Genomic DNA, 27774 nt, shown 5'->3' on the forward strand with positions numbered 1-27774 from the left:
CTTAACGCCTGTTCGGCTCCATGGCAACGGCAAACATCTCATCCCTCCCATTCCACCCCCACCACTCCTCTCTCTCTCTCTCTCACTCACTCACTCACTCACTCACTCTCTCTCTCTCTCTCTCCGCCTATCCGCGAACGCCGAACCTCTCGCGCACCACGTCACATCGCACTAGGCTCCGGCGGGACGCGGAACCCCGCCCGCCGCCGCTTCCCATTGGCCCGAGCGCCATAGCACCATCTCGTCTTAGCGCGGCGGATTGGCCAAGAGGGGCTGGGCCGTGGAAAGCGCGAGGCGAAGGCAGAAGTTGAGCCGGTCGCCGGCTATTAGCATAACCCCGCCCTCTTCTCTTGTGGCCTCCCTCCCGCCTGCCTCCGCTCCCCTCGCCTGCTCAGAGCATCCTCGGTCGCCAAGCGCGCCTTTTGCACGGCGAGGGCGGAGGCGAGTGGTCCTGCGGAGAGGATGGCAGGGAAGATAGGCGCGGCATTGTCCTGAGGTGGAGGAGGAGGAGGAGAGGCCATCATATAGGACGAACAGCCCAGGTCTCTTTCCCAGAGGAGCTTGGGGCTGAGGGTGGCACAGCTGCGCCATCCACGGCACTAGGAGGAGGCTAAACGAACGAGCCCTTTTCCTGTCAGAAAAATCCTGTCAGGGTCGCTGAGGGAAAGAGGAGCAGCCCTCACATTTTTTTTAAAGAACCCCCCCTCCCGCTTTTCGTGTATGTATGCATTTCAGTTCTTCACTCTTGTGAATTAAATTTCCATACCGCCCTTTATCAAGGATGGCATGCTCTCCTGCCAACCAGGTGTGCCACCTGCAAAGCCCACCAGCCACTTTGGGAGGGATGGCGGTGGTTGGCATGATCTCGCTCTAGTAACTTTTTGGTTTTTGTTCACAGGTGAAGCGAGAATCGCTTACGAAGGAGCAGGAGGGAAAGGAGCACAGGACCCGGAGATAACGCTTCCAATTCCCTTGTTGGACTGTGACATTTTGCATTTTTAAAACACACACAATACCTTCCTGGGTGTTTGTTTAGTTATTCCTGCTGACTGAAGGGTCAAGAGTCTTAAAATACATGTCCTGGCAGAAACCAGCAGATGGCTGAACAAATTTAAATGAATGATGCCATTTCTAGGGACACGGCGATAGGTGGAGCAGCAAATCCACTATGTTTTCCTGCCTGGTGCCTAAGCTGAGGAACTGCTTTTTGTGACCACAGAGGTTTTGTATTAAATTTCTTGGCATTTTTCTTTTTTACCTTTTTGGATTTGTAGTACAGTTTTTTAATTCTCCTCCTTTGATTTGAAATGAGGATCTTTGTAATTTCATAACGCAATTTGTACCGGGTGTGTGTAGCCCTGTTCAAGGAACTTTATTCAGAATCAAGCTTGAAAAGGGGGGAATCCAGCTTTGATTGTGAGAGAGCACACCCTTCCTCCACAATGTGGACTTTTCTGGGCATTGCCTCTTTCATCTATGTCTATAAGAAATGTGGAGATTTGCTGAATTATGCCAACAAGGAGGTCCTGATTTCCATGCTGGTGTTCTCTCTTGGTTTGCTGCTGTCCTATCGGTACCGGACATGGGGACTAAAGCAACAGAAGCACAGGCAAACCCATTGTGGAATGCTCTCTAATTTTCTTGCTACTGTGCCTGTCCTTGGTTTTTTCTGGACTAAATTCCACGCAGGCTCTCCAAAGGTGTTGAAACCGAAATCCAAAGAGGTATGTTGGCTCTTAGCATGACAACCCAGGGCTGAGATCTCTTTCCTATGTTTTAAAATAATCAACTTTCAGAGAAATTTGTTTTTAAAACTGGGGATTTCTGAATTGGGAATTTCTTTTTGAAAATCAGATTGCAGGTTTGTGTTCCTGAACGGTGATGGAAATCTACTTAAGTCAGCACCTCCCAAATTGGGGGAGAGGGATCTGGAATGTTCAGTTTTTGTGAAATTGCAACATCTTCCCTTGGTTTTGTATTCAATCAAGCTCAAAACTCAGAACTCTGTAGTTTGATAAGAGATTTTAATAATAGTTATTTGAAATTCTCAAACATTAGCTCCTTTGTAATACGTTCCTAGGATTTCAGATTCCCCTTCCCCTCTTAGCTTGCTAGGGAGAGGGTTTCTCTGTCCTATATCTAGCATATGTAGGTAAGAAGCAACATATCCCTTCCTTGCCATTTTGAGGAGCGCATAATGTAAATGAACTACAAGTGCAATTCTGTGCATGGTTTCTTGGCACTACAGTAATTCCTACTGTGTCCAATGGGACTTGGTATGTTAATGATTGTAGCCCTCGTTAATTACACTATTAAGGAACAGATCCCACTGAAAGAGGAGTATCTCTGCTCACTTACCTAGGAATAAATCCTATTGAATTTAAGCAACAATGAGGTTGCCCCATTTGTTAAAAAGTGGCAATATGATTTACAGATTTGCTAGTATGCTGGTGCTTTACTCTGCTTGCAATTAAAACGGAGATGGTGACGACTTGGGGGTGGGCAGGGATGTTTAGGTGTGGCAGTCTTGTGTTCCTGTGCACCAGTACTGTGCCTTCTCATTGCACTTTGGGGACGGGGTGTAGTTCAGTGCTAGAGAACATGCAGAGGGTTGCAGGTTCAGTCCTTGATACCTCCAGGTGAAAATATCTTAAGTGGCTTATGATCCCATAAATAAATAAATAAATGGTGATGGTGATAATAGCAGGTATCTGTAATAATTATTTGGATTAAATTAAGGCACACTGGTAGGGATGTGGGTGGCGCTGTGGTCTAAACAACTGAGCCTAGGGCTTGCTGATCAGAAGGTTGGCGGTTCAAATCCTCGTGACAGGGTGAGTTCCTGTTGCTCAGTCCCATCTTCCTGCCAACCTAGCAGTTTGAAATCACGTCAGAGTGCAAGTAGATAAATAGGTGACACTCCAGCGGGAAGGTAAACGGTGTTTCTGTGCGCTGCTCTGGTTTTGCCAGAAGCAGCTTAGTCATGCTGGCCACATGACCCAGAAGCTGTTTGCGGACAAACTTCGGCTCCCTCGGCCAGTAAAGCGAGATGAGCGCCGCAACCCCAGAGTCGTTCGCGACTGGACTTAACTGTCAGGGGTCCTTTACCTTTTTTAAGGCACACTGGTAGATTACCAATGTATTTATTTCCCTAGGGCAGGAAACCTGGAGATTAAAGTTGTTGTTTCGGAAACACAGTAGCACAGACTGGGAATTTATATTGGAACCTGAGGCTCCAAAGCTTCATGGTAGTTAGTCAGGCCCTGATCCATGCTGCTGTTCTTATGCTCTCCCTGCTCCTTTTCCACCTGAGTAGCTTCATGACCTGCTAAAACAGCACTTCTTTAACAGCTCTAAAGTTCCTGCCTGTCTTGCTGTCTCCTGTTGCCCTGCATGTGTTTGAGAGCAGGTCAGAAACCCAAGTAGTTGGCATTGGGACATGTAGTCCTGGAACAAGGATATCTAGGTGTGAGGGTTCCTTATCACCGGCAGTGTAAATATGTGCTAGAGGGATCTGTTCCCCTTATACTTCATCTCAGGAAACCTCAGATTGAAGACATGGGTGGGGTTGAACTGTGGCAGGAAGCAGTGGCTTGAACAAATTCTGCCTGGTTCCCTGAAAGGGTCTGTTTATATCTGAGTCAATTTATATACTGTATTGCAGTCTTGGGGTATTTGTCTGAAATAGTGACATGCAGCACAATTCTAGGCAAGTTTACCTGGAAGTAGGCCCCTGACCCCCTGTATTCAATAGGGGCTAATCCTGATAAGTGTGTTCAGGATTGCAGCACTTCTTGGAGCAAGGCTCAGAAAGTCAGTGGGACTGAACTTCTGATGGACATCTATAGGATTGTACTGTAAGTCATGGGTTAAAAGTAGCCTCTCAGTGTGTTATCATGTTATATGCTAATAACTTGCCATGTGGGAAAAGCCAACATGCAGCAATTTAAAGCATTCTATACAGGTGTGGGGAACCTCTATGTGTTGCTGAACTACAGCTTCCATCAACCCTGGTCATGCCTCCTAGGGCTGATGGGAGTTTTAGTTCAGCATCATCTGGAGAGCTAACAGCTCCCCAAACCTGCTGTATTCCAAGTCCACTGAATTTATTCATTGGTTCAAGTAATTTGTGGAGTGCAGCTAGATCCAGGAAGGGGTTATGGAAATTTTTACATATTTACAAACCTAGTATAGGTATATGGGGACAAAGCAAACAAGGTAGTTGTCTTGACACATTAACGAATTCTGATGCAGTTACTCACCCTCCACCAGCTTAAAGGTTGCATAAATTTCATCCGCTGACTCCTTACTAACAGTGTAAATGTGGAAATGATTTGGGGAGTTTCAGAATCCCCAATGGAGCATAAAGCTCTGGGTATAAGGTGCACCCTGCACATTAGCTGCTGGAAGGCCAAGGTCCAGTCACCCAATACTATTGGCCCCACAAGTAATAATAATAAATAATAATTTTTTATTTATATCCCGCCCTTCTCAGTTTAGAAACCCGGGCTCAGGGTGGCTAACAACAAATTTAAAACACTTAATACAACATAAAAGCAGCATAAAATACAGTATAAAAGCATGGATAACAATAAAATTCAAAAATCAATTTGGGGGAAATCCATCCAATAAACATTAGATAGTTACCAGGACTAGCTGGCTAAATTAGTCCTACTCGGGCCAGTGAGGAGGCCAGGGGAGAATTTGCTGTGGGGTCCCAGAGTGAGTAATCTTCATAAAAAGGGGAGGGGGGAAGACAAGGGAAATAAAAGATCAGGCTGAGTTCAAATGAAAGGCCAGGCGGAATAGCTCTGTCTTACAGGCCCGGCGGAAGGAGGTTAAATCCTGTAGGGCCCTAGTCTCATGGGACAGAGCATTCCACCAGGTTGGAGCCATCACTGAAAAGGCCCTGGTGCTGGTGGAGGATAGTCTGACTTCCTTAGGGCCCGGGACCTCTAAACTATGGTTATTCATGGACCTTAAGGTCCTCTGCGGGGCATATCAGGAGAGGCAGTCCTGTAAATAGGGGCAAAAGCACTATAAAATGCTGCCAACTCATTGAGGTCCTCCAGGAATGGTCCAGGAATATACTGTGGCCACCCGTATCAAAAGTCACTGAGAGATCCAGGGGAATCAGCAGGTTCTCATTCCTCCATTTCTTTCCTAAAGAAGATAATCCAGTACAACCTGAACTTGTACTGGAATGAGTGAAGATAATCAGTTTCATCCAAGAGCATTATATGTATATATCATGTACAGAATTCTCTCCCTCAATATCCTGTGCTTTTGTGACATTTGTGAGCCCAACTCACAATAGCCTAAAATGCATCTGTTTTGTTTTGCTTATGGCTTCATCTTTACGCAGGATAGAAGGGAAGTTGGTACCTCACCTGAGAGCACAATTGAGACAAGTATGGGTTCAACTCTTGCCCCTCCATGTGATCCAGAAGTTATCATTGTGGGATCCGGTGTGCTTGGCTCTGCTTTGGCAGCAGTACTGGCAAGGGATGGAAGAAAAGTGACAGTAATTGAGAGGGATCTGAAGGAACCTGACAGGATAGTTGGAGAATTGCTGCAACCAGGGGGCTATAATGCTCTGAAAGACCTGGGCTTGGAAGGTATGTTAGCAAAACACAAGTCCTATCTCATAGATATGTTCTAATGTGATATTTAATTTGCTGGGTAGCCTGATCCTTGCCTTCCATTTATGCCTTTTATAAAATGATAATACCAAAAAACCCTCTTTAGCAGGCTTCCTCAAACTTGACTCTCCAGATGTTTTGAGACTACAATTACCATCATCCCTGACCACTGGTCCTGTTAGCTAGGGATCATAGGAGTTGTAGGCCAAAAACATCTGGAGGGCCGAGTTTGAGGAAGCTTGCTCTTTAGTCTATATATGTTGGCCTATAGGCTGAAATTAGAATCTAGCATTTCCTTGATTTGGAGTGACTTACGACAGGGGTGGGGGTGCATGAGTTTCCATTTCTTTCCACATTACAGAATCCCTCTGTCACTATTGTTTAAATCTGTCAGTAATGTACACGAGACCTATGAAACTGAGTGAAGCCATGTATGATTCATATATGACCTACCAGGGACTTGGTAAACCCCTTGTTTTTGCTGCTTATCAGGCACTGTAGAAAACAGGGTAGTTGTTGAACATCTAGAAGGACATAATATATGGTTTATTGGCTGAATTCAGCTTAAATTATTAGATTCTAAGATTCTGACGATTGTTCAAAATATCTTTTCATGGTTGGGGAGAATTTCCATTGCATATTCCTAGTGCGTATAACATAATAAATACTTGATCTAAATGTGTGTTCTTGAGGCAACTTAATATGTATCCTTCTCATATACTACCCTCGTCTCTGCACTTTCTCTAATGTATTGACATTTATTTTGCAGAGGCTGTGGAAGGGATTGATGCCCACACAATAAACGGCTATGTAGTTCATGACCTAGAAAGCAAATCAGAAGTTGAAATTCCTTACCCTGCTGTAACAGATGGCCAGATACAGAGTGGAAGAGCATTCCATCATGGGCGTTTCATCATGGGTCTCCGAAGGACAGCCATGGCAGAACCCAAGTAAGAATGGCAACCTAAAATAATAAGGCATCTATTGAATGAGCAGTTTTAGGCCTGGCTGATGTGCATCCTTCTATCTTGTTGGATTTATTTTTTATTTTTTGTTTATTTTGTTTTTCCTTTTATATCACTTTAATAACACCTTTGTAGTCTGATATCAACTGGATGTTGCATCCCAGCCATCAGCAGTGCATTAGTGGTTATACAGTTGTGGGAGTAATTCCTTGAATCAACTCAGCCACAGACATGTTTTATTGCAACACCCAAACAGGCATGCTTACCTTGAGTCATTTTGGGCACATTGAGAACTTGAAAGAAAATAAACTGGAACTTCCAGTGAGGTCAGATAGGCATCCTCCCTACTCAACTTCCAGCACCTACCATATATATATATATATATATATATATATATATATATATATATATATATTCTAAATCAGGAATGGGGAACCTATGGTCTTCCAGGTATCGCTGGACTACAATTCCTATCAGCCCCAGTCAGCATGACCAGTATTTAGAAGTTATAAGAGAACAACAGGCAGGGCCAGAGTTGCCTGCTCCTGTTCTAAACCATGGTTAAGCTTCATTTGAAGTCTGAATTGCTTAGAAAACTACTAAGTCCATTTAATAGCGTTTCTAGTTTTTAAAATTGATTGTAACCAGCCCAGAGTCTGTTGAGTAACTGCGCATCAGTATATTTATGCAAGTAGAGGTGCAACTAGAGACCATCTCTGGTTGTGCAACATCAACACCAGGAAACTAGAAACTGGAAACTGAGGTGCTTTCCCTCCTTGACGTACGGTAAAATGTAAATAAAAATAAAATACAATCCAAATAGAAGTATGGTTAGGTCACGTAGCTCCCTCCCACTTCAACGGAACTGCTGCTTGATATTTGCATTTCCACTAATTAGCAAAATGTCCTGGTTTGATTGTACCAGGATCAAACTATACATGATGTTTTCTTTCTTCTAATTGCTAATAGAAGCTGCAGGAAGTGATTTAGATCAGGGCTATGGCAAGAGGAAAAGGGTTCAACATTTTCCTCTGCATTGACGCCCTGATGCAAATCACTCTCATGCCATTGCTGTCAAGTTTTCCCTCTTCTCGTGAGGAAGCCTATTCAGCATAAGGGAATTTCCCTTAAAAGAAAAGGGAGACCTTGACAGCTATGTCTCATGGGGCTGCCATTAGCTGTCTATGAGAAAGTATACAGGCTTTCTCATGTTATGCTACTGTTTTTCCCTTCATGGCTCATAGCTTTGGGTGGATGGGATGGAATTTTGATCAGGACCATGGTGCAGCGTTAAAGAGTTAATCCTCTTATTTCCATACTTCAGCCCCAGTCTCAATCCTCTCTGCATCTGCTTTTTAGCGAAGAGAGGGAGAAATTAGAAATGTAGCACATGCAGCCCTAAAAATATCAGATTAAAAATCATTTTATAGTACCGGTAATCTTTCACCCTTAAAATATATTTATGAGAAGGGATAATCATTGTGATGAGTATTCAGTTTTATATACCCCACCTACCTTCATACCCACAGCACATATATTGAATCATGAATTGTCCAATCCTCTGGGTTGGCTATTGGCAAGATTTCCTGAGTCAGTCTTGCAGAAAGGATCAGGAGAGAATATATCAGATCCTGTGGCTTAGTGGTGGCCAACCTTATTGGCAAGTGTGCTGCATAACAAATCCATAGTATGAAATAATGCATTTCTAATGGACATTAGGTAGACAGCCACAGCCATTCATGTTTTAGTAACTTCCATGCTGTATTATTGCAATGCATTCTGAGTGGGACTACTGTTGAGTAGTGTTTGGAGACTTCATTTAGTCTAAACTGCTGCTGCCAGATACTTGTAGAGGAAGGTAGCTAGAACATAACCATGCCGGTTATATTCAGTCTGCACTGGCTATGTATTTATTTCCATGATCAATTGGTTGCTGATTCTTGCCTTTTAAAGTTCTAAATGGCTCAAGATCTGGTTGCCTAGAGAGGACTGACTTTTTCCATTATGTTTGTCCCACATCTGAAGCTCTCTCCAGATACCCCTTGCCAGCTGAATAGAGCAGGGCTTTCTCAGTTGTGATACCTGTTGTGTGGAATGCCTTTCCTAGGGAAGCCTGCCTACCTCCAGCACTGAACAAGTTATGACCTGATGTGGGCTGCTATAACATTTTTTTCTTCTTTGCTGCTCATATATTGAGACTTGAATACCCCTTAGTTTGATCTGCTGTTGCTTCAGTTTTAATGATATGGTTGCTTATTCTGCTATTAAAATTGTTTTTAGTGTTATGATGTGATTTTATTTTGTATCTAAAGCATGGTTTAAGGCAAGCTAGGGCTTATCATTAACTGCGTCCCACAGCCCTCTCGCGGGGTTATATCCAATTGGTTTATAAGAAAAGCTTGGTTAATTTCTTGCCAACTGCTCATGCAAGCCACTGTCCTGGTTCAGACACCATGGCAAATCATGGTATGGCTTGTTTGAGCCATGCAGGTCCCATGTAGTTGAGAAGAAGCTGCAAGAGATCCATGAGGTATGGGAGAGGCTCATTCACAATTGTACCATGGTTTAAGGCCATTGTTTAAATACGGGTCTATTTTCTCCCCAGAAGTAAGGAGACAACCTGTGCAGTTGGTTCTGTTCAGGGGAACGGTTACAGCTATGAAAGTTAGTACTGTTCATTTTAGATGGAAATGTGCTTGACTTATGGTATTATGGAATATGAGCCATGGATACTGTGGGCATTAAAACAAACAAACTCCTTTCTTCCAGTACAAAATTCATTGAAGGAACAGTGACACAGCTGCTTGAAGAAGATGAATGTGTTGTTGGAATTTTGTACAAAGATAAAGAAACTGGTGTTACAAAGGTGAGGCGCTCTCTCTCTCTCTCTCTCTCTCTCTCTCTCTCTCTCTCTCTCTCTCTCTCTCTCTCTATATATATATATATATATATGACAGGAAAATATTCAAGGTTGTTTTGGTGCACAGTAATCCTCTGTCAAATTAAAGCAGGAAACAAGGTAACCCAACAGGTAGATTAGCACAATGAGTGTGGTTAAAAACACAGGGCCAAATTATATGACTGTATTATTACTATTTATCTGTATTCTGTTTTCAGTCCTCTCCTCCCATGGCATGAATACTGTATTTTTCTGTGTATAAGACTAGGTTTCCCCCCTAAAAAATAATGTTCAAAATTTAGGGCCGTCTCCCCCCATTTTCTTAAATTGGAGTCCCCAAAAATAGGGGGCATCTTATACATGGGGGCATCTTGTAGACAGAAAAATATGGTACATATCTAGTGTACAGACTACAAAGTATATATACAGGAAAATTGTGTTTTGTAGCTTTGCCCTTCAAAGTCGTAGGGTTATTTTTTAAGGGCCAAAACAGAAAGAAAAAAACATACTGTAGTCTGACTGCTGCCTCAATAGATATATGCTACACGGGTGGCACTGTGGTCTAAACCACTGAGCTTCTTGGGCTTGCCGATCAGAAGGTCGGTGGTTTGAATTCCCGTGACGGAGTGCGCTCCCATTGCTCTGTCCCAGCTCCTGCCAATGTAGGAGTTCAAAAGCACGCCAGTGCAAGTACATAAATAGGTACCACTGTGGCGGGAAGGTAAACGGTGTTTCCGTGCGCTCTGGTTTCCATCACGGTTTCCGTTGCACCAGAAGCGGTTTAGTCATGCTGGCCACATGATCTGGAAAGCTGTCCGTGGACAAATGCCGGCTCCCTCGGCCTGAAAGTGAGATGAGCGCTGCAACCCCATAGTTGCCTTTGACTGGATTTAACCGTCCAGGGGTCCTTTACCTTTTAACCTTTAGATATATGCTAAGGATACCTAAAAGTTCACATCATCTTCTATACATCAAATCAATCATTGCATTCTGCAGGAGAGGGTCTTCTGCAAATACCACCCAGTCAGGTGGTCTGTTGCATTTTATTTCTGAATCAGGCCTTTGGTAAGGCAACATTTTCCTTTGGAACTCCCTCCCATTGCAGATCAGACAGGTGTCTTTTTCGGTGCCTGCTAAAGGTGTTCCTCTTTCAAAAAGCCTTCTAAAATCTTTATCCCAGTTGACATCTGTCCTGAATTGAAATTAATTTTATATATGTGTTGTTTTTTAAAATATCTATAACTGTTTTTTAAATTGTTTTTATATATGCAATTGTTTTAACTATATATATGTGTGTGTGTGTGTGTGTTTTGTTATTGATGTTAAGGAAGAGCATGACAAGCTGTTGCTCAGAAATATTGTGCAATTTACTTTTGAGAACTCTGACAAACTTTAAAATGAGTATGAAACTTCTGTGAATATAGACTGGCTTAAGGGGTTACTGTACTATATGACACTATTTATCATGTTTATTGCCTTTTCTTGTCATCCTTCTCTGTTGCAGGAGCTCCGTGCACCCCTTACTGTTATTGCTGATGGTCTCTTTTCCAAGTTTAGGAAAAAACTTATCTCCAACAAAGTTAGAGTTCCATCTCATTTTGTGGGGTTAATTTTGAAAGTAAGTGTTACTTTTTTTAAAAAAACCAACAACAACTAAGCTTACAGTTAGACTGCTTACCATCTACGGTGGGGTGGCATTGTGGGCCATCATCCTGGGTGTGGGGCTTCAGATACCAAGGCTGTTGGGGAGGCATAGCTGCTTGCCTTGCTGGCCAGGGCTTCAGATTCAAGCCTGCCTGCAAAATCGACCAATAGCAGGTGGGCTGGGAAGCAGGCCTTTCCCAGAGGGTGGGCCCAACATAGGCTTCCTCTGGGTCCACTCCTGGGAAATGTAAAGCAGCCTGTCTCGACCCCAGCACCCAGTTCTTTGCCGGATATTCCATCCAATTCCTTTGTATATTGTCTGCTCTTTTGGCACTTGACCTTGCTGTGGACCTCATTGGCTGCTGTATTTGAGGCTAGGCATAGATGCTTAAAGAGGGAATGTTACGTGATCAAGGTGCATGTTTCAAAGTTGTCCCATTTAAATTGCTAATGTTGCCATTCCTCTGTCATTATTAAGTCCCGCCATTATTAATCCATATTTTATCCATCTTCACAAGAGCTTCTGATGTTAGTCATTGACCATGCATGGAGAATCGTAGCTTACTAAGCCAGTGTATAAATAGGTCCTGTTCCCTTGCACTCAGGCACTTCACTGGACCCTTCACACAAGCAAGTGAACAAGCTGGGAAGGATTCGTTTAACTCTTGTTTCCTTATCTGTCAGAAACAAGAAACTAGATTAATGCTTTTGGAACAAGCCAGGTTTTAAACCCCAAATCAGACCATGGCTTTGTATGGCCTCCACAGCCATCTATGGATACACCACTAAAACTGTGTTTGTTCGCCATGAGTGATCGCCAAGAAGAAGATTCTAACTATAGTTGCCCACTTTGTATGAAACAAGAAATGGTAGCTAAGTGAAGACTTCCTTGTTTGTTTTCTGACTTGCGCAAAGGGAGAAATTAGTCAACTGTATGAAGGCACCAGGATCATACAAGCTGAGGAATGGTTGTCCAAATGTGGTCACTGTTGCTAACACTTTACAGATTGGGAAGTGAGCATCTGTACTAGTAGTTTGTTGAAAATTGGCCAGTGAATTCATGGCCAACCAGTGATGTATTGATAAATGTAAGTCGGAAGGCACTTTTAATAACTTTTTCTCTTCCTTTCACTGTAAAGAATTCACCTCAGTTTAAAGCCAACCATGCTGAACTTGTTCTGGGGAATCCTAGTCCAGTACTTATCTACCAGATTTCTTCCAATGAAACCCGAGTCCTTGTTGACATTCGAGGTGAAATGCCAAAGAACCTTAAAGAATACATGGTTGAACAGATTTATCCACAACTACCTGGTAAGCATTATGTGCACAGGTTGTCAATACTGTGAAAGAAACCATCTGCTTAAGTGTTTGCATCAACTCTCATTTGCTGCAGAATTGCCTCGTCATTGAAGAAATAAACTTTAAATGTCTAAACTGTGATTAACATGCACTCGGAGTTGAAGCTTCAATGAGTACCGTATTATCTTTTTGCAAATATTCATGTTTCTAGACTTGGTTGAAAGATAGCTGTGACTGGGAGAGGATGGTGGAAAATAGCCCTTTGCAGTGTAAGTGCCTATGTTGGTAGCCTTTTACATCCTTTCCATGGTCAGTGATGGACTTGGAAATGGGCATGCCTGAAGCATGCATGATTTCATAGAGCCACAGGGGCATAATCTCAAGTTTCTTCATCACTTACCCTCAGTGGTCACACATTCGCAAGGATAAATAGCTGATGTAAAGCCGTGTTTGACTGGTTTGTTGTTACAGTTATGAGGGCATTGCTGTCTTCCTCTTATAATGCAACATTGACTTAGGGGAAATGTTGCACATCAGTTTCCCTCAGCTGATATACTGGAAATGTGGCATTTTCCTAGCATAGGTGTTGCTGGTGGGTGGCCTCAAGTTGTGCTTTCTCAGTTTGGGGATTCCTTAGAGCACCTTTGGGTACTTGGAGCAGTGAGCCCCTGAGGGAATGAGATGGGAATTGAGCAGGCTGTGGGACTAGCCAGAAATGGTAATTTGAAAAGGTGTACGGTATGTTTGTGAAGAAAACTTGAAAGGCTGGTTTTGCTTTTTACAGCAAGGGTCTCTTCAGAACCAGGAAGGATTTTTTTCCTTGGGCAAGAGTCTGATGGATTTTCACCTGTTAAAAATGTCTTTGCTCTGTCAATGGCAAATTGCAACTTTTTAGCTGGGGGTCTCTTTACCTGACCTGACTGGGAATACTGGGAATAGATTCCTGTACTTCAGTATTGAGGCTGTTTGTTTTAAGTTGCCAGTGAATATCTGGGTTTCACAGATGTGCTTTTGAACAACACCCCATCATTTCAGTTAGACGTGCGCAAAATATATTCCTGATACAATAATAATAATAATAATAAATGTCAGATATTTGGTCATTCAGATGTTGCTGAACAGCAACTCCTGTCATCCCATAATTGATCTGGACACTATACAGTCGTACCTTGGTTGTCGAATGGAATCCATTCCAGAAGTCCATTTGACTTCTGAAAACATTTGACAACCAAGGCGTGGTTTCCGATTGGCTGCAGGAGCTTCCTGCACTGAGTTGAAAGCCACGGAAGCCACGTCAGATGTTCAGGTTCCAAAGAATGTTCACAAACCGGAACACTCATTTCCGGGTTTGCAGCATTCGGGAACCAAAATGTTCGAGTCGCAAGGCGTTTGGAATCCGAGGTACTTCTGTCGTTGCAGCCTACAATAGCATTAAGTTTTTTTTGCTGCTGCATCATACTGTTGACTCATGTTAAACTTGTGGTCTACTAAGACCTCTAGATCCTTTTCACATGTACTACTTGTTTGTTGTTCTCTGATTCCTGCTCCATCCACATCCTTATTTATCCAAAACAGCCCGGTTTTAACAAGCATTTTGAGATGTACAATTCTTCACTTGTATTTGGCATTAGGACACCATACACTTTCCATAATGTTTTCTCATGTTTGTGCCAATTATTTTGAAAGAAATCGCAACTGACTGACTTCTAAGTGATCCCCCGCCCCCGAAGTGGATTTATCTTTAGCATAGCTGTCAAGTTTTCCCTTTTCTCGCGAGGAAGCCTATTCAGCATGAGGGAATTTCCCTTAAAAGGGGGGGGGGGAACTTGACAGCTATGATCTTTAGGTCACCAGAGTTCTGCAGAAGAGCTAACAACTTGTCTCAGTTTTCTAATGACTTTTGGGGGGACAGGTTGGAGCTAGGTATTAATGATGTCTTTCTTCTGAATCTTGATAAAAAGATTGAATGTTCTGTAAATGATTGAACTTCTGCATTTTTTATTTTTGCAGTGCACATACAGGAGCCTTTCCTAATAGCTGTGCAGAATGATCACTTGAGGACCATGCCAGCAAGCTTTCTGGCTCCATCCCCTGTAAACAAATCAGGTCTGTGAGCAGAAGAGTGAATTGAAAGCTGAAAGGCTTAAGGGTCTGCCCATCCAAGGGTTGGGGCGTGCCTTGTGGGGTTTTGTTCCCCCTCGCTTTGAACAGCACAGAATCCCACCCACCAATGCCATATCACCAAACTTCTTTGGAAAGACTTTTCCATTTCAAATAGGGTGCAAAACGCAAGTCTAAACCTTTGGATTTCAGCCTTTGAAGACAAAGGGGTTGTTCCTCAGACTTTAAGACAGAGGTGGAAAATCTCAAGCTCAGGGGCTGAATGTCCCTGCACCTGCCCCTCTATGTGCTGAGTGCAATCATGCTTCTATTTTCTATACCTCCAATCCAGCAGGCACTATTTGCTGGCCCCTTCCATGGTTCCTAGGCCCCAGGGCTTAGAGGGCAGGGTAGGAAGCATTGCTGTCACTCTGTTTAGCTTTACAATGATGCCACTTCACTCAGTAGAGACATGAAGCAATCTAGAGATTGCTAGGAAAGATAGCAGCACCTGCCAAGCCCAAAGTGTGCAAAAGTTTAGAATGAATGCCAGAATCCTGCATCTATACAACAGTGGTTGATTTTAGAGGTTGTTTCCTTTTTTATATAGGAGTCCTCCTTCTGGGTGATGCTTACAACATGAGGCACCCTCTAACAGGTGGAGGAATGAGTGTTGTTCTGAATGACATCAAGATATGGAGACACCTGCTGCAGGCCATTCCAGACCTGCATGAGGATTCGGCTATTCTGGAGGTATTTTATTTTATTTCTTTATTACATTCGTTAGTCACTTTATTTTGCCCAGGGCAACTCAAAGCAACTTAAAAGCATGGGTATGATTCTGGCTTTTCCTTTTAGGATGGGGGCTTTGGTTCAGGTAAGGGTTATTTTTTTGCAACTTTAAGCTGCTGCCTGTTTTAGATTAGAGAGAATCTTGAGTTCCGATCACCTGCACAGCAAACTTTCAGGTTCAAGGGAGGACTGTGGTCACAATCCCACCATAAATTTAACTCACATAGCTTTCCCCAAAGATTCCTGGGAACTGTAGTTTGTCAAGGCTGCTTGGAACTGTAGCTCTCTGAAGGGTAAACTGCAGTTCCCCAGGATTCTTTAGGGACAGCTAGCCTGGCTTATATTTTAACCCTTGTTGGATCCAGGAATTAGAAGGATCTTCCATACAGCCTACATCTTCCTTCCCCAAACTCATGACAGTATAATGATGGACTTAAGAGAATTGATTAGAGGACATTGGCCAGCAAGTCTGACAAGAGTCTTGCTCAACTCACTGCTACTTGTCACGTGCAACTTGTGATCCATGCTTTACTGCATGGATACCAGAAAATTGTTTTGTTTCTGACAAAGTATTCTGCTGGGACAAGCCTTGTCCTGCTATTCCTATAATTTCTGTTTAGAGATGTGGCATTTCTGGACATTTTGACACTATGGTGGGCTTGTTTGTGATGGGTGATGAAATAGGTGTCATAGAATCATAGAATTGTGGAGTTGGAAGGGACCCTGAGGACTGTCTAGTCCAGTGTTAGGTCTCCAGCTATTTTCAGACGACAGTTCTCATCATCCCTGACCACTGGCCTTGCTAGCTAGGGATGATGGAAGTTGTAGTCCAAGAACTGCTGGGGACCCAAGTTTGGGAAACACTGATCTAGTCCAACCCCCAATGCAGGAATATGCAGCTGTCCCACACAGGGATCAAACCTGCAACCTTAGTGTTATCATCACCACACTCTAACCAACTGAGGTACCCATAAATCATGTGCACCATGTGAAATGCATTATGCATTAACAGTGGGGAAATGCAAAATGGGAACAGGCTATGCTTCCATGGTAGAGCACTAACTAGCCTTTGCACAGGAAAAGGTCTCATAGAATCATAGAATTGGAAGAGACCACAAGGGCCATCCAGTCCAACCCCCTGCCGAGCATGTTCTATTTCTGGCATCTCAAATTGTTAGGTAGCAAGTGATGGGACAGAATTCTGCCCTGGAGAGCTACCTTCAGTAAGAGCAGACTAGAAATAAGTCCAAAGATCCATATGGTCATAGGTGTGCTGATAACAATTTGCTGACAAGCTCCCTTCTCATAGTGAGACCATTCCTCTGTCATTTGGTGGAGTAAGTTGCCAGTGCCCCCATCTTAAACCATCTTGAAACTGGTAAACCCCATTGTGTATGCAATGTTATGTTGCATCCTGATGCTGGCAAGTAACCTTATCTTACCTTTTGCAGGCAAAGAAGTCCTTTTACTGGACAAGAAGAAAGTCCCATTCCTTTGTCGTGAACGTCCTTGCTCAGGCACTTTATGAATTATTTGCTGGAACAGATGGTAAGTGCATTTCCAAAAGGTATACACCAAGTTAATTACACTTCATATATCTATTTTGTTCCAGTTTAAGTGGTGCAAGACCTGTGGACGTGATGGAACACCTCCATATTTCTTTAGCTGCACTGTGCCCTACTTACAACTTGATCAGCCATCCATCCATTCATCCCTAAGGCAGAAGCACACTGTTTGATAGCCATCAAATTGCCATTGAAAACAAGCTTTCCTGCACTGCCATTTCTGCTCTGAACATGTGACATTTATTATTATTATTTATTATTTATCAAATTTGTGTACCGCCCTATACCCATAGGTCTCTGGGCGGTTCTTCATAATAATAATAATAATAATAATAATAATAATAATAATAAATTTATTCTTATTATTTGTACCCCGCCCATCTGGCTGAGTCTCCCCAGCCACTCTGGGCGGGTCCCAATCGAGTATTAAAACAATACAGCATTAAATACTGTATTAAAAACTTCACAACATAAAATTGTTAAAAATAACAAAATACATAATAAAAATGAGAACAAAAACAAACCAATAGTCAGGGCTGTCTTAAGCGCCCCTGGCACCGTGGTGCGCCGGATCCCTCCGGCGCCCTCCCGCCCTGTTTCCCACTGCGGTGGGCGGGCAGGCACAGCGCAGTTGCCGTGGGCGCAGCTGCACGGCAGGCCGGCCGGCCAGCAGGTGGGCGCAGCTCGCGGCACCCTCCTGGCGGGCCGGCGCCATGGTGCCCTGCGCCACCCAGCCTGCACGTAGGGCCGGCCCTGCCAATAGTCCCTCCTCCCATAAACTGTTTAAAAAGGCATCAGATGTCCGTAAGCCAAAGGTCTAGTTCAGGCATAGGCAAACCCGGCCCTCCAGCTGTTTTGGGACTACAACTCCCATGGTCCCTAGCTAACAGAACCAGTGGTCAGGGATGATGGGAATTGTAGTCCCAAAACATCTGGAGGGGCCGAGTTTGTCTATGTCTGGTCTAGTTAAACAGGAACATTTTCACCTGGTGCCTAAAGGTGTATTTAGAACAGGGATGTCAGCATCCTTGTTGTTGTTTTGTCGTTTAGTCGTGTCCGACTCTTCGTGACCCCATGGACCATAGCACGCCAGGCACTCCTGTCTTGCACTGCCTCCCGCAGTTTGGTCAAACTCATGTTTGTAGCTTCGAGAACACTGTCCAACCATCTCATCCTCTGCCGTCCCCTTCTCCTAGTGCCCTCAATCTTTCCCAACATCAGGGTCTTTTCCAGGGAGTCTTCTCTTCTCATGAGGTGGCCAAAGTATTGGAGCCTCAGCTTCACGGTCTGTCCTTCCAGTGAGCACTCAGGGCTGATTTCCTTCAGAATGGATAGGTTTGATCTTCTTGCAGTCCAGGACTCCTTAGGGCAATCTTAACATGTCTTCTGTCCATCTGACTTTCTCTACCAGTACCTAAGTGGACTATGGGATGTAAGAGAGAAAAAAAGTCTACTGCCAGCATTTCGTTGGAAGGTTATGCTAGCCTGGAAAGCAAATAAATTATATTAATAAATTAATTAATAAATTAATTAACAGAGTTGTTAAGTCTCATTGAGTGCTTTGTAGATTGCAGGTGCAGTCTAGGCCCATTCATCAGAACACAAACTTAGATTTTTAGCATGGGTATAGTTTGCATAACATATGACAGTCTTGCCATGGTAATGATCATTAGCTTGTGGTGACACAGAAATGGGTTTTTTCACTGGTAGCACAAGTGTTCCTGGAGTGACCCCTGGTGAAATACAAGAGGCACAGGGCTGGCCCTACGGCCAGGCTGGGTGGCGCAGGGGGCCACAGCGCTGGCCCGCCAGGGGGGCGCTGCGCAGCTGCGCCTGCCCACCGGCCGCGCAGCAGCGCTGTGCGCTGAACCCGCCCGCCCGTCGCGCAGCAGCACCCTCGGCAGCCACGCTGAGAAACGGGGCGGGGGCGGGGCGTCGGAGGGATCCGTTGCACCAGGGCGCCAGAGGTGCTCCAGATGGCCCTGAAGAGGCACCACCTGTATGGGCTTCCTGGCAGCTTTTGAAATCACTCCTGTTCACACAGGCATTACGCTGATCTCACCACCTGGGTCTCATCATTTAATTGTTGTTTTGTTGGAAAAGGATTGTTTCGTTGCATAATTTAATTAATGTTTTAATGGGATTGTTTTATTGTGTGATTTAAGAATGGATATTTATATGTTAATGTTCATGTAATTGGTCTTTGGATTTGTAAACTGATTAGTATTTTGACATTAAGCTGTATATAATGTTATTTTCTGTGCCTTCTTGTAAAGCAGCCTTCCCTTTAATTTTTTTGCAGTTTCTCTGCGTCAGTTAAGGCAAGCCTGTTTCCTTTATTTCAAGCTTGGTGGAGAGTGCGTATCCGGCCCAGTTGGATTACTGTCTGTGTAAGTTGGAGAAATGTTTATAAAATCCTTCTCAGGTTGTTGTTCAGACCAGGACTCTCTTTGGAAACCATGTGAAAGAGACCTTTCATGATGAGTCCACTTGACCAGTGAGGTGTAGAGGGGCTGGGGATCAAATACTACTACTACTACTACTACTACTACTACTACTACTACTAAAATACACCCACACACCCACCCACACCCACACACACCACCCATCCAGCTGGGTTTCCCCAGCCACTCTGGGCAGCTCCCAGTGATAAAACATCAAACATTAAAAACTTCCCTAAACAGGGCGGCCTTCAGATGTCTTCTAAAAGTCAGAGAGTTGTTTCCTTGACATCTGATTGGAGGGCATTCCACAGGGTGGGCGCCACCACTGAGAAGGCCCTCTGCCTGGTTCCCTGTAATGAGGGAACCACCAGAAGGCCCTTGGAGCTGGACCTCAGTGTCCAGGCAGAACGATGGGGGTGGAGACGCTCCTTCAGGTATCCTGGGCCGAAGCCATTTAGGGCTTTCAAGGACAGCACCAACACTTTGAATTGTGCTTGGAACCGTACTGGGAGCAAATGTAGGTCTTTCAGGACCGGTGTTACATGGTCTTGGCAACCACTCCCAGTCACCAGTCTAACTGCTGCATTCTGGATTAGTTGTAGTTTCCAGGTCCACAAAGTTTTTTGATCAGATAACTTAATACAAACAAGCTAAGCCAGGTGCCATGTTCTCTCCCCCCACTCCAAATATTTATTTTTATTCAGGAACATGGGAAGCTGCTTTATCCCAGGCCAGAGTATTTGTTCATCTAGCTTAGTAGTATTCTTAGCGGTTCTCCAGCGCCCTTGGGTGGAGAGAGGTCTTTTGCATCACCTGTTACCTGATTCTTTCTTACTTGCTTGTTCAGTTAAATCATTTTTGCCCTGCTCGTCAGCCAAAAAGACCCCAGCAGCACTGTGCAGGATTGAATCCTCTTGCTTTCTGTTGGCAGGGAGGAGAGGCAGTGTCTCCTCCTTCCTCCTCTCCCCACAGTATGTTTAATCAGGGTCTTAAGAAATCTGATTGAACATTAGCCCCATCCCCAAATGGATCCAGAGCTGGGACTGGGGTGGAGTGAGTGGTCCCCGAGTAGGTACAGGGCAGGTTGGCTTCACACCTGTGCCCTGCATCAGGGTCACAGGGGGATTTTGTGTGTGCGTGCGCAGCTGGAACGGAAAAGCAGCTGGAACTAACCCAGTAGCAAAAAAATCAAATCTGTGTTAACACTAACCTTTTAAGGTTGTGGGAGGGGGAGAAAACATAGAATCTTAGAGTTGGAAGGGACCCTGCGGATTATCTAATCCAACCTGCAATGCATAAAGTGGCCTTTCGAGAGGATTTGTTACCCAACAATTTCAACGGGTTAGTATTTTGTAAAATACTGTAAAAAACATTGCTCGTAAGGTGAATCGCTTTTCTCATCATTTCCTCCATCCTTCCCTGCAGCTTATCGCCCAAGCCTGTTGTCCTGATTGGCCACTTCTTTGCTGTTGCCCTCTACGCTGTGTATTTCTGCTTCAAGTCCGAGTCCTGGATCACCAAGCCGCGAGCGATTTTCAGCAGCGTTGCTGTGCTGTACCGGGCTTGCTCCGTCATATTTCCACTCATATACTCTGAAATAAAGTACCTCACCTATTAAATTCGAAAAGACAAATCCGCAGGAAAAAGGAACACAGTAGACTCCCTTCTCTCCTCTCGCCCTCCATTTTTGCGAATGTGGGATTATTTTGTCCCTAAAAAGCAGACTTTTACTCTCTCTTTTTCAAGAAAAGGACCAAGCCTTGTTTTGTGTTTTTTGTAGAGAGAGGGCCAGCCTCTGGATCTAAGATCTTCCTATAAGAGGGATCCTAAGTGTGTATAATCCCATGAACCAATAAGGTAACATTTCAGTAACGACCAGCCCAATCTATGGGGAGGGAGAGGTAATTCCTACTGCTGTTTCTGGGCATAGCTCTTCAGAGCCAAGGGAGTGCAAATAACCATCTCTGATCTGCCTGTTGAGCTTCCCATCCTTCTGGCTGCTGGGGCCATGGCTAAATGCTGTAGCACATGCGATCCTGCCAATACAGGAGACAAGATAGCCAGGAATCATTGTTCTCACTGAGGAGGTAAATCTGTGCCTTGGCTGCATCACTTTAGACTGGAGATCAAAAATGGAATGACCAAATGCTCTTCTACACAACCCTTCTTTGAAAATAAGCAAATAAATTGCCCTGCACATAGAAAACTAGCACATCAGGGTGTGAGCTAGGCTAGATTCATGGATGCATTTCTTTTTAAAACAAAATGAAGGAACAATGAATCAATCGCGTTGAACCCTCACCTGCAGCCCAGGCCCAGGTTTGCTTCCTTGGGAGCTGGTTCATTCTTGGCTTTTGATTTGTACGAATACTGTGTAGTGCTGGCTCTGGCAGCCTCGCTGGTACTACTGCTGGCTCCTAAGGGTTTCTCGTGCCAGAATTATACAAATCTGAATAATTTAGTTATTAGTCACACAGACATGAATATGCGTGTGTATGTATGTAAAAATAAGAAACTCACATACAAAAAAATATGTAAGTTTGATTTCCTTATACGGATGACGATTCTAAAAGAGAGATGTTTCCAGGGACCACTATAAAAATGTTCAGGACAGAAGCTAAAATGCTGATTCCAGCAGAAGATAGTTGATGGATTCTTGAGCATGCCCTATTAATGTTAATTAAAAGCTAATGAAGCAAGGGGTAGTTCAAACAGTTAACTTTCTCTTTTTGCTGCTAATGTTATCTGTACCTTTGACATTTTCTATCTTTTATGTGAAATGTCCCTCTATGATGAGATAAAATCCTAATGTGTTTTATTCAGCTAAATGTCCCTGTGTCTACTTTTTTTTTTTTGTCCTGTGGTATAAGTACCGGGACCCTTTTCTTAATTTTTTTAAAAAATAACTTTCTAGTGGGGAAGAGGGAGGTATGGCACTAGTTCTTCTCATGGTTGAGGAGGCCTGTGGCAGCATAGGAGATTTAAAGCAGCATCACAACACAGAGCTGTAAATCCTTGCCACAACCCTTTACGTAGCAGTAAAGCTGCTTCCTCAGTTGCTACGAGATACAACTTTGGTCACATCCGTACCATACATTTAAAGCATGCGGCTTCCCTCAGAGAATCCTGGCAACTTTGGTTTACTCCTCAGTGCTACAGTAGGGGATCCCAGAAGTGTTTGTTTTTTTTGATCCTCAAAGATTCTGTGCCCGTGAAGTATAATGAGAGCCTGTCTGGTTCTACTCTTGAAAAGTATACAGTGAAGTAAATTTTAAGTGATTTTGTTTTCCTGTGTTAGTTTGGCACTGTAGAATGACAAGGGACAGTTCTCCACATAAAAGCAGATGTGATTCCCCGCCCAAATCACACCAAAACATTTTCTGACTTCTGTGAGCTTAGCAATTATTTGTAGTTTGTGCAGTTCAAACAAATGTTTCCCCCCGTGTAAACATGAGCCCTTCCGACTCAAAAGAAGTTGCATTGGGAAACTTGCTAGACTGTACCACTTGAGATCTTATGCATATTTGCCGGTTTCCCAGTAGGACCAACATCCCCTACATCGAGAAATCTAGCATGGCAGGGTTTGTAACCTCCTTGCTGACATTTAGTTTCTTAGATGCAGAGAGTTTTTATTTGGAAGATCATTCAGCCATGTGACTCTTTCCCTGCCCAAGATGATAGCCTGAGCAGTAGTTTTACTATGGTAATCCTATATAATAAAGTGCAAGTGTCTCTGCGTCCAGTCCCTGTGTCCGCGCTACTGCGCATGTGCCCCACGGACACAGGGATTGGACGCAGAGACTTGACGCACACACACACACACTCACGCTCTCCCCACCACTCTGCCTACCGTTTCCCTCGCAGTCCTCAGAAGAATCGCGGCCTTCTCCTGGGCGCCAGCTGGGCTCAGCGGAGCGCCCCAACGAAGCGGCGGCCATGGGAGGGGCCAGCCGGCCCCCTCATGCGCCACCGCTGCCAAAAAAGGCCGAATGTTCTAGCGCCCGTTTATTAAACGGGCTGAATGACACTAGTATTATGATAAAATGCTCATTAAAAAAAGATGATGCCATGATGGAAATTCTTGGGAAATCCAAGGTGAGTGTGCTCAACTCTTGTTCAATTATAGACTTTTGTGTCATGCTTTCCAGTGACTATAAAGTATTTGTTTTGCAATGTTTTTAATCCCCGTGTGATTCGCAGTAATTATAGTACAATTTTTATAAGCAGATTTTATTGAGAAATGTGTCATGCAATAGAAAGAATATGGTTTGTAACAACCAGATGTCATTACAAAACACATTTCAGAGCATATTGCTTTCTACCAAAAGTAACATTTAGATGTTAGTAAGGTGTATTTAGCGTCAATAGACCTTTTGATGCTGTTTCTATCCTTTCACCCACTTCCATTGGGGAAGAAGATTGCTTCTGCGACTTACGTGGGTGGAGTAGGGCTTGCAAATGACATTTAAGCTTATGACATTTAAGTCGCACTGTTCAACTAGTCTGACAACATACTCCACTAGGTTGGCAGCACTTCTGCTTCTTTTTTATTTAAATTTTTTATTTAATTATTATTAATGCACAATGGAAGAAAAACCATACATCATAACTAAACAAAAAACAACAACAAGTAGAAATAATAATAATAAGCAAAGTAAAAAACAACAACACAAAGTGTTATAACAAAAATAAAAGAGGTCTTTTGACTGCAGACCTGACCTCCTGTCTACTCCTTAATTCAATTACATATAACTTATTGCCGGTAAAAACTATTATCATGGTTTAACTCAGGCATCCCCAAACTGCGGCCCTCCAGATGTTTTGGCCTACAACTCCCATGATCCCTAGCTAACAGGACCAATGGTTGGGGAAGATGGGAATTGTAGTCCAAAACATCTGGAGGGCCGAAGTTTGGGAATGCCTGGTTTAACTGATTCTTAGTTTTTCTTTCATCTCACATCATTCTTGATACTACTACTGAAATTAGTCAAATGCTGCAACAGAGTTTAAACTTCTGTAATTGTTTTTCAAATATATTTTAAAGACTTCCCATCTAGAAACACATACCTGTTTTGGTTTATTCTTTATTTTTTTTCAGACAAGTTATCTAATTCCGCAAATTTTTGGATCCAATCTTGCATGGATGGAAGTTTGTCGGATTTCCCATTTGCAACAATTTAAATTTCTCGGCCATTTGCCTAAGTTCAGTGTAGTATCTGTTCTTATCAGTTTAACTTTTGCTCCTTTCATCTAATGCCTCAATATCCGAAACCTGTAGGGCAGCTACTTAGTCCTCTCCATCGAGACATTACAAAATACAGACAAAATAGACAAAAGCAACCTTCATACGTAGAGTCCTACAACAGGTACTTAACAGTTGCTGTTGCAGTTGGGACCTGCCCTAATTGGGAAAGCTGTGCCCAACCCGATGCCTGCCTGGTGCCGTAAATAGAATAGCATCATTGGAACTTAACTGATTTGTGAGTGTGTCCTATAGGCATGGGGGTCACTCAAAGCACAATTCAGTGTTGGTGCTGACCTTTAAAGCCCTAAACAGCCTCGGCCCAGTATACCTGAAGGAGCGTCTCCTTCTGGCGGTTCCCTCACTGTGAGAAGTGAAGCTGCAGGAAACCAGGCAGAGGGCCTTCTCGATAGTTGCGGCTGCCCTGTGGAACGCCCTCCCATCAGATGTCAAGAAGGTAAGGAACTACACAAGACATCTGAAGGCAGCCCTGTATCGGGAAGTTTTGTTTTATTATGGTTTTATATACAGTGGTGCCTCGACTTACTAATTTAATCCGTTCTGAAGGTACCTTCGTAAGTCGAAAAATCCGTAAGTCGAAAAACGCCATTGGAAATGCGATTTCCCATAGGAATGCATTGGAAACAGAAAAATTCGTAAGTCGAAGCAACCCTATCTAAAAATTCGTAAGTCGAAAAATCCCTATCTAAAACCGCCGCGGTTTCCTTTCGGATGTCGAGACATTAGTAAGCGTGTGGCCATTAGCCCCATTCGCAAGTCGAAAAATTCGGTTGTCGAGTCGTTCATAAGTCGAGGTACCACTGTATGTTGGAAGCTGCCAAAAGTGGCTGGAGCACACTGTTCTATTCCAGAGTTCTTTCATTGCGACTGTATTTTATTTTCCATCCACTGCTCAAAATTTTATCCTGCCTGTTATTCCATTTAACATGTTTCAAAATGCCCAAATAGGGAGTTTATATTCTTCCAAGTGCATTTCATCCCTTGAACTACCGGTATAATTGGGGTGGCATTGCTAAAGGGGAGGGAGCTGTTGTTTAGTGTTTTTGTTATGCAATTTGTGCTTTTATATTGCATTTTTATGTTGTGAACTGCCCTGAGCTCTACAGATGAAGAGCAGTATACAAATTTAATTAACAACCATAATAAACTGGTGAGCCGTAGATGGCATGCAATAGCACCAGCAGAAGCGCTTTTGGGCAGATTACTTTATAGAATATATGCAAGCTTCTCTTGCATCACTTAATTTCCCGTGTTTCATCTTATTAAAACGGAGAGAACCAAGATACTATTCAGATAAGACATTAGGTGTGTTTCTGTGTAGTTTATCCTACAATCCAATCCTATATATGTTCACCTGGATGCAAGTCTTGCTGGACGAAGTGGGAATTACTCCTTTAACTCTCTTGAAAAGCTGCTTTTGATTGAGATTGCTTAATATAACCAACCAGTAAAATAAGACCTAAAATAAAAGCCAGAACAATCTTTCTAAAAAAGGAAAGCAGTAAGAGAAGACCAGTCAAAATAAGTCAGAAACCACACACAAGCTTTATTTCCTTTTTGAAAAAGGCAACATCAGTTCTCAAAAGCAGCTCTCGCCAGAAAGGACTTCCTCCAAGTTTTGTGCCTAGCAAGGAACCCAGAAGAACATTGCAGTTTTCAAGGCCAGCCAGATCCAAACACCAGTGGTGCCTGGTAGACCCTGGACCTGGTGGGTGGTCAGAGGTCATGTAGGTGGGACCAATAAGGTCACATGTGCGGGACCACATGTTCTGGTTTTCTTCCTGTCCTCCCCACTTGCAAAGCTTTGCACACAAAAGCACTGAGGTTGTGTAAGCACTCACCACTTAACTAAACTGAAATGCATCTAACCTTGGTTTAGCAGGGGTTTCGGCTGTCGAGTTTCTAGTGCCGATCACAAGAACCCTGTGGTTCTCAAAGGGTGTGCTGCGTCACACTGGTTTGGCAGGAAGGTTCAAGGCGATCCAAGCAGTTGTGTGGCCCACAATTTGTTTTGTGCATGTGTTTAACCTGCCCAAACGATAACCCCAAGTTAAGGAAACCATTTTCGGTTCTGCAAATATTCCAGAGGTCCTTATTTCAATATCATTCTTTTAATCGCTATACAAAAAAGTCATTCTACGTCTACAAACTGCTAAGAACATAAACCGAATGATTTTTGTACATAAAGGAATAGTGTACAACATTGCAGGTTAAATGTACAAAATACACATATGCAATCATCAGCTGAGCGGGACGCGGTGATTTTTAAACGGGGTTGCTTAAAAGGTTTAATGCGGCCAGGCGTCCACCAGCTGCTTCAGACTACAACTCCCATCAGCCATTGGGAGCCGGGAGTCCAATACAGCAGGAGGGCACCAGACTGGGGAAAGTTGGTTTAGTATCAGTTTATTATGTTAGATCACTGTAGCCATAATTATGCTTCTGCAAAAGTCAAAAATTAAATCCGGTTCTGAAGTGGTGCGCTATTTTCCACCTCTTCCTCCCATCTCCATTTGCGTTCTTGTTTAGCAAATCCCAGAGCAGGGCTGTTGGTTTTCCTCTGGGGTTCACATAACCGTTCGGAACTCATCAAAAATGAAACTAGGCACATGGGCTTCAACCACCTGGAGGAAGAGAAGGACCCAAGACACTGGTTTAAAAACTCTGCAGGAAACAACTTCTCCAAATCAAAAAGGACGAGGGTTAGGGGTGCATTAGAAAATTAGAATAATTTCAAAGACCGCAATGTTCCAATTCATTGTTCAAGAATGCAGGTAACGACACCATTTGGGTGCAAGAAGATTAATCTCTCTTGTAACATACAAAAATTATCTGCCCAGCACCCAGGTGTCAAGAGATTGTCAACAGGGCATTGTGCCATTAAGAAGGGGTTGTGATATTTCTAGAAGTAATTTTTTTTTGGGGGGGGGGAAATGAAACTCAAATCAACCTCAAAACCTGGGACATTTTGCAGATTTCCCAAAACTCCCTCAGATGCTATATTTGCCGGTTAAATCCTGGATGCATGGCAACCCTAATTAAGAACATAAGAACCAATGGCCCATCAAGTGCAGCATCCTGTTCTCACAGTGGCCAACCAGATGCTTGTGGGAAAGCAGCAAGCAGGATTCGAGCACATGAACCCTCTCCCCTCCTGTGGT

At 43.5% G+C, this 27774-nt stretch overlaps 2 protein-coding genes across 2 annotated transcripts in view; one reads left to right on the plus strand and one right to left on the minus strand.

The window, feature by feature from the left end:
• Positions 1-274: 274 nt before the first annotated feature.
• Positions 275-22172, plus strand: SQLE (squalene epoxidase). Its single transcript, XM_035125065.3, has 12 exons — positions 275-718; positions 899-1724; positions 5366-5618; positions 6412-6592; positions 9377-9473; positions 11011-11124; positions 12290-12461; positions 14460-14555; positions 15160-15302; positions 16793-16889; positions 19209-19296; positions 20776-22172. Exons 2-12 carry the CDS (start codon positions 1443-1445, stop codon positions 20966-20968), a joined length of 1716 nt encoding a protein of 571 aa, XP_034980956.3. The 5' UTR covers positions 275-718; positions 899-1442; the 3' UTR covers positions 20969-22172.
• A 3963-nt stretch (positions 22173-26135) lies between these two features.
• WASHC5 (WASH complex subunit 5) overlaps positions 26136-27774 on the minus strand; it is a 47131-nt gene continuing 45492 nt past the window's right edge. Inside the window, exon 29 of the mRNA XM_060277622.2 lies at positions 26136-27237. Coding sequence (XP_060133605.1) covers positions 27181-27237 — 57 coding nt within the window. The 3' untranslated portion in view covers positions 26136-27180. The remainder of the gene's footprint in view (positions 27238-27774) is intronic.

The sequence above is a fragment of the Zootoca vivipara genome, chromosome 8, assembly GCF_965207765.1.
Source record: "Zootoca vivipara chromosome 8, rZooViv2.hap1.1, whole genome shotgun sequence".
Lineage (NCBI taxonomy): Eukaryota > Metazoa > Chordata > Lepidosauria > Squamata > Lacertidae > Zootoca > Zootoca vivipara.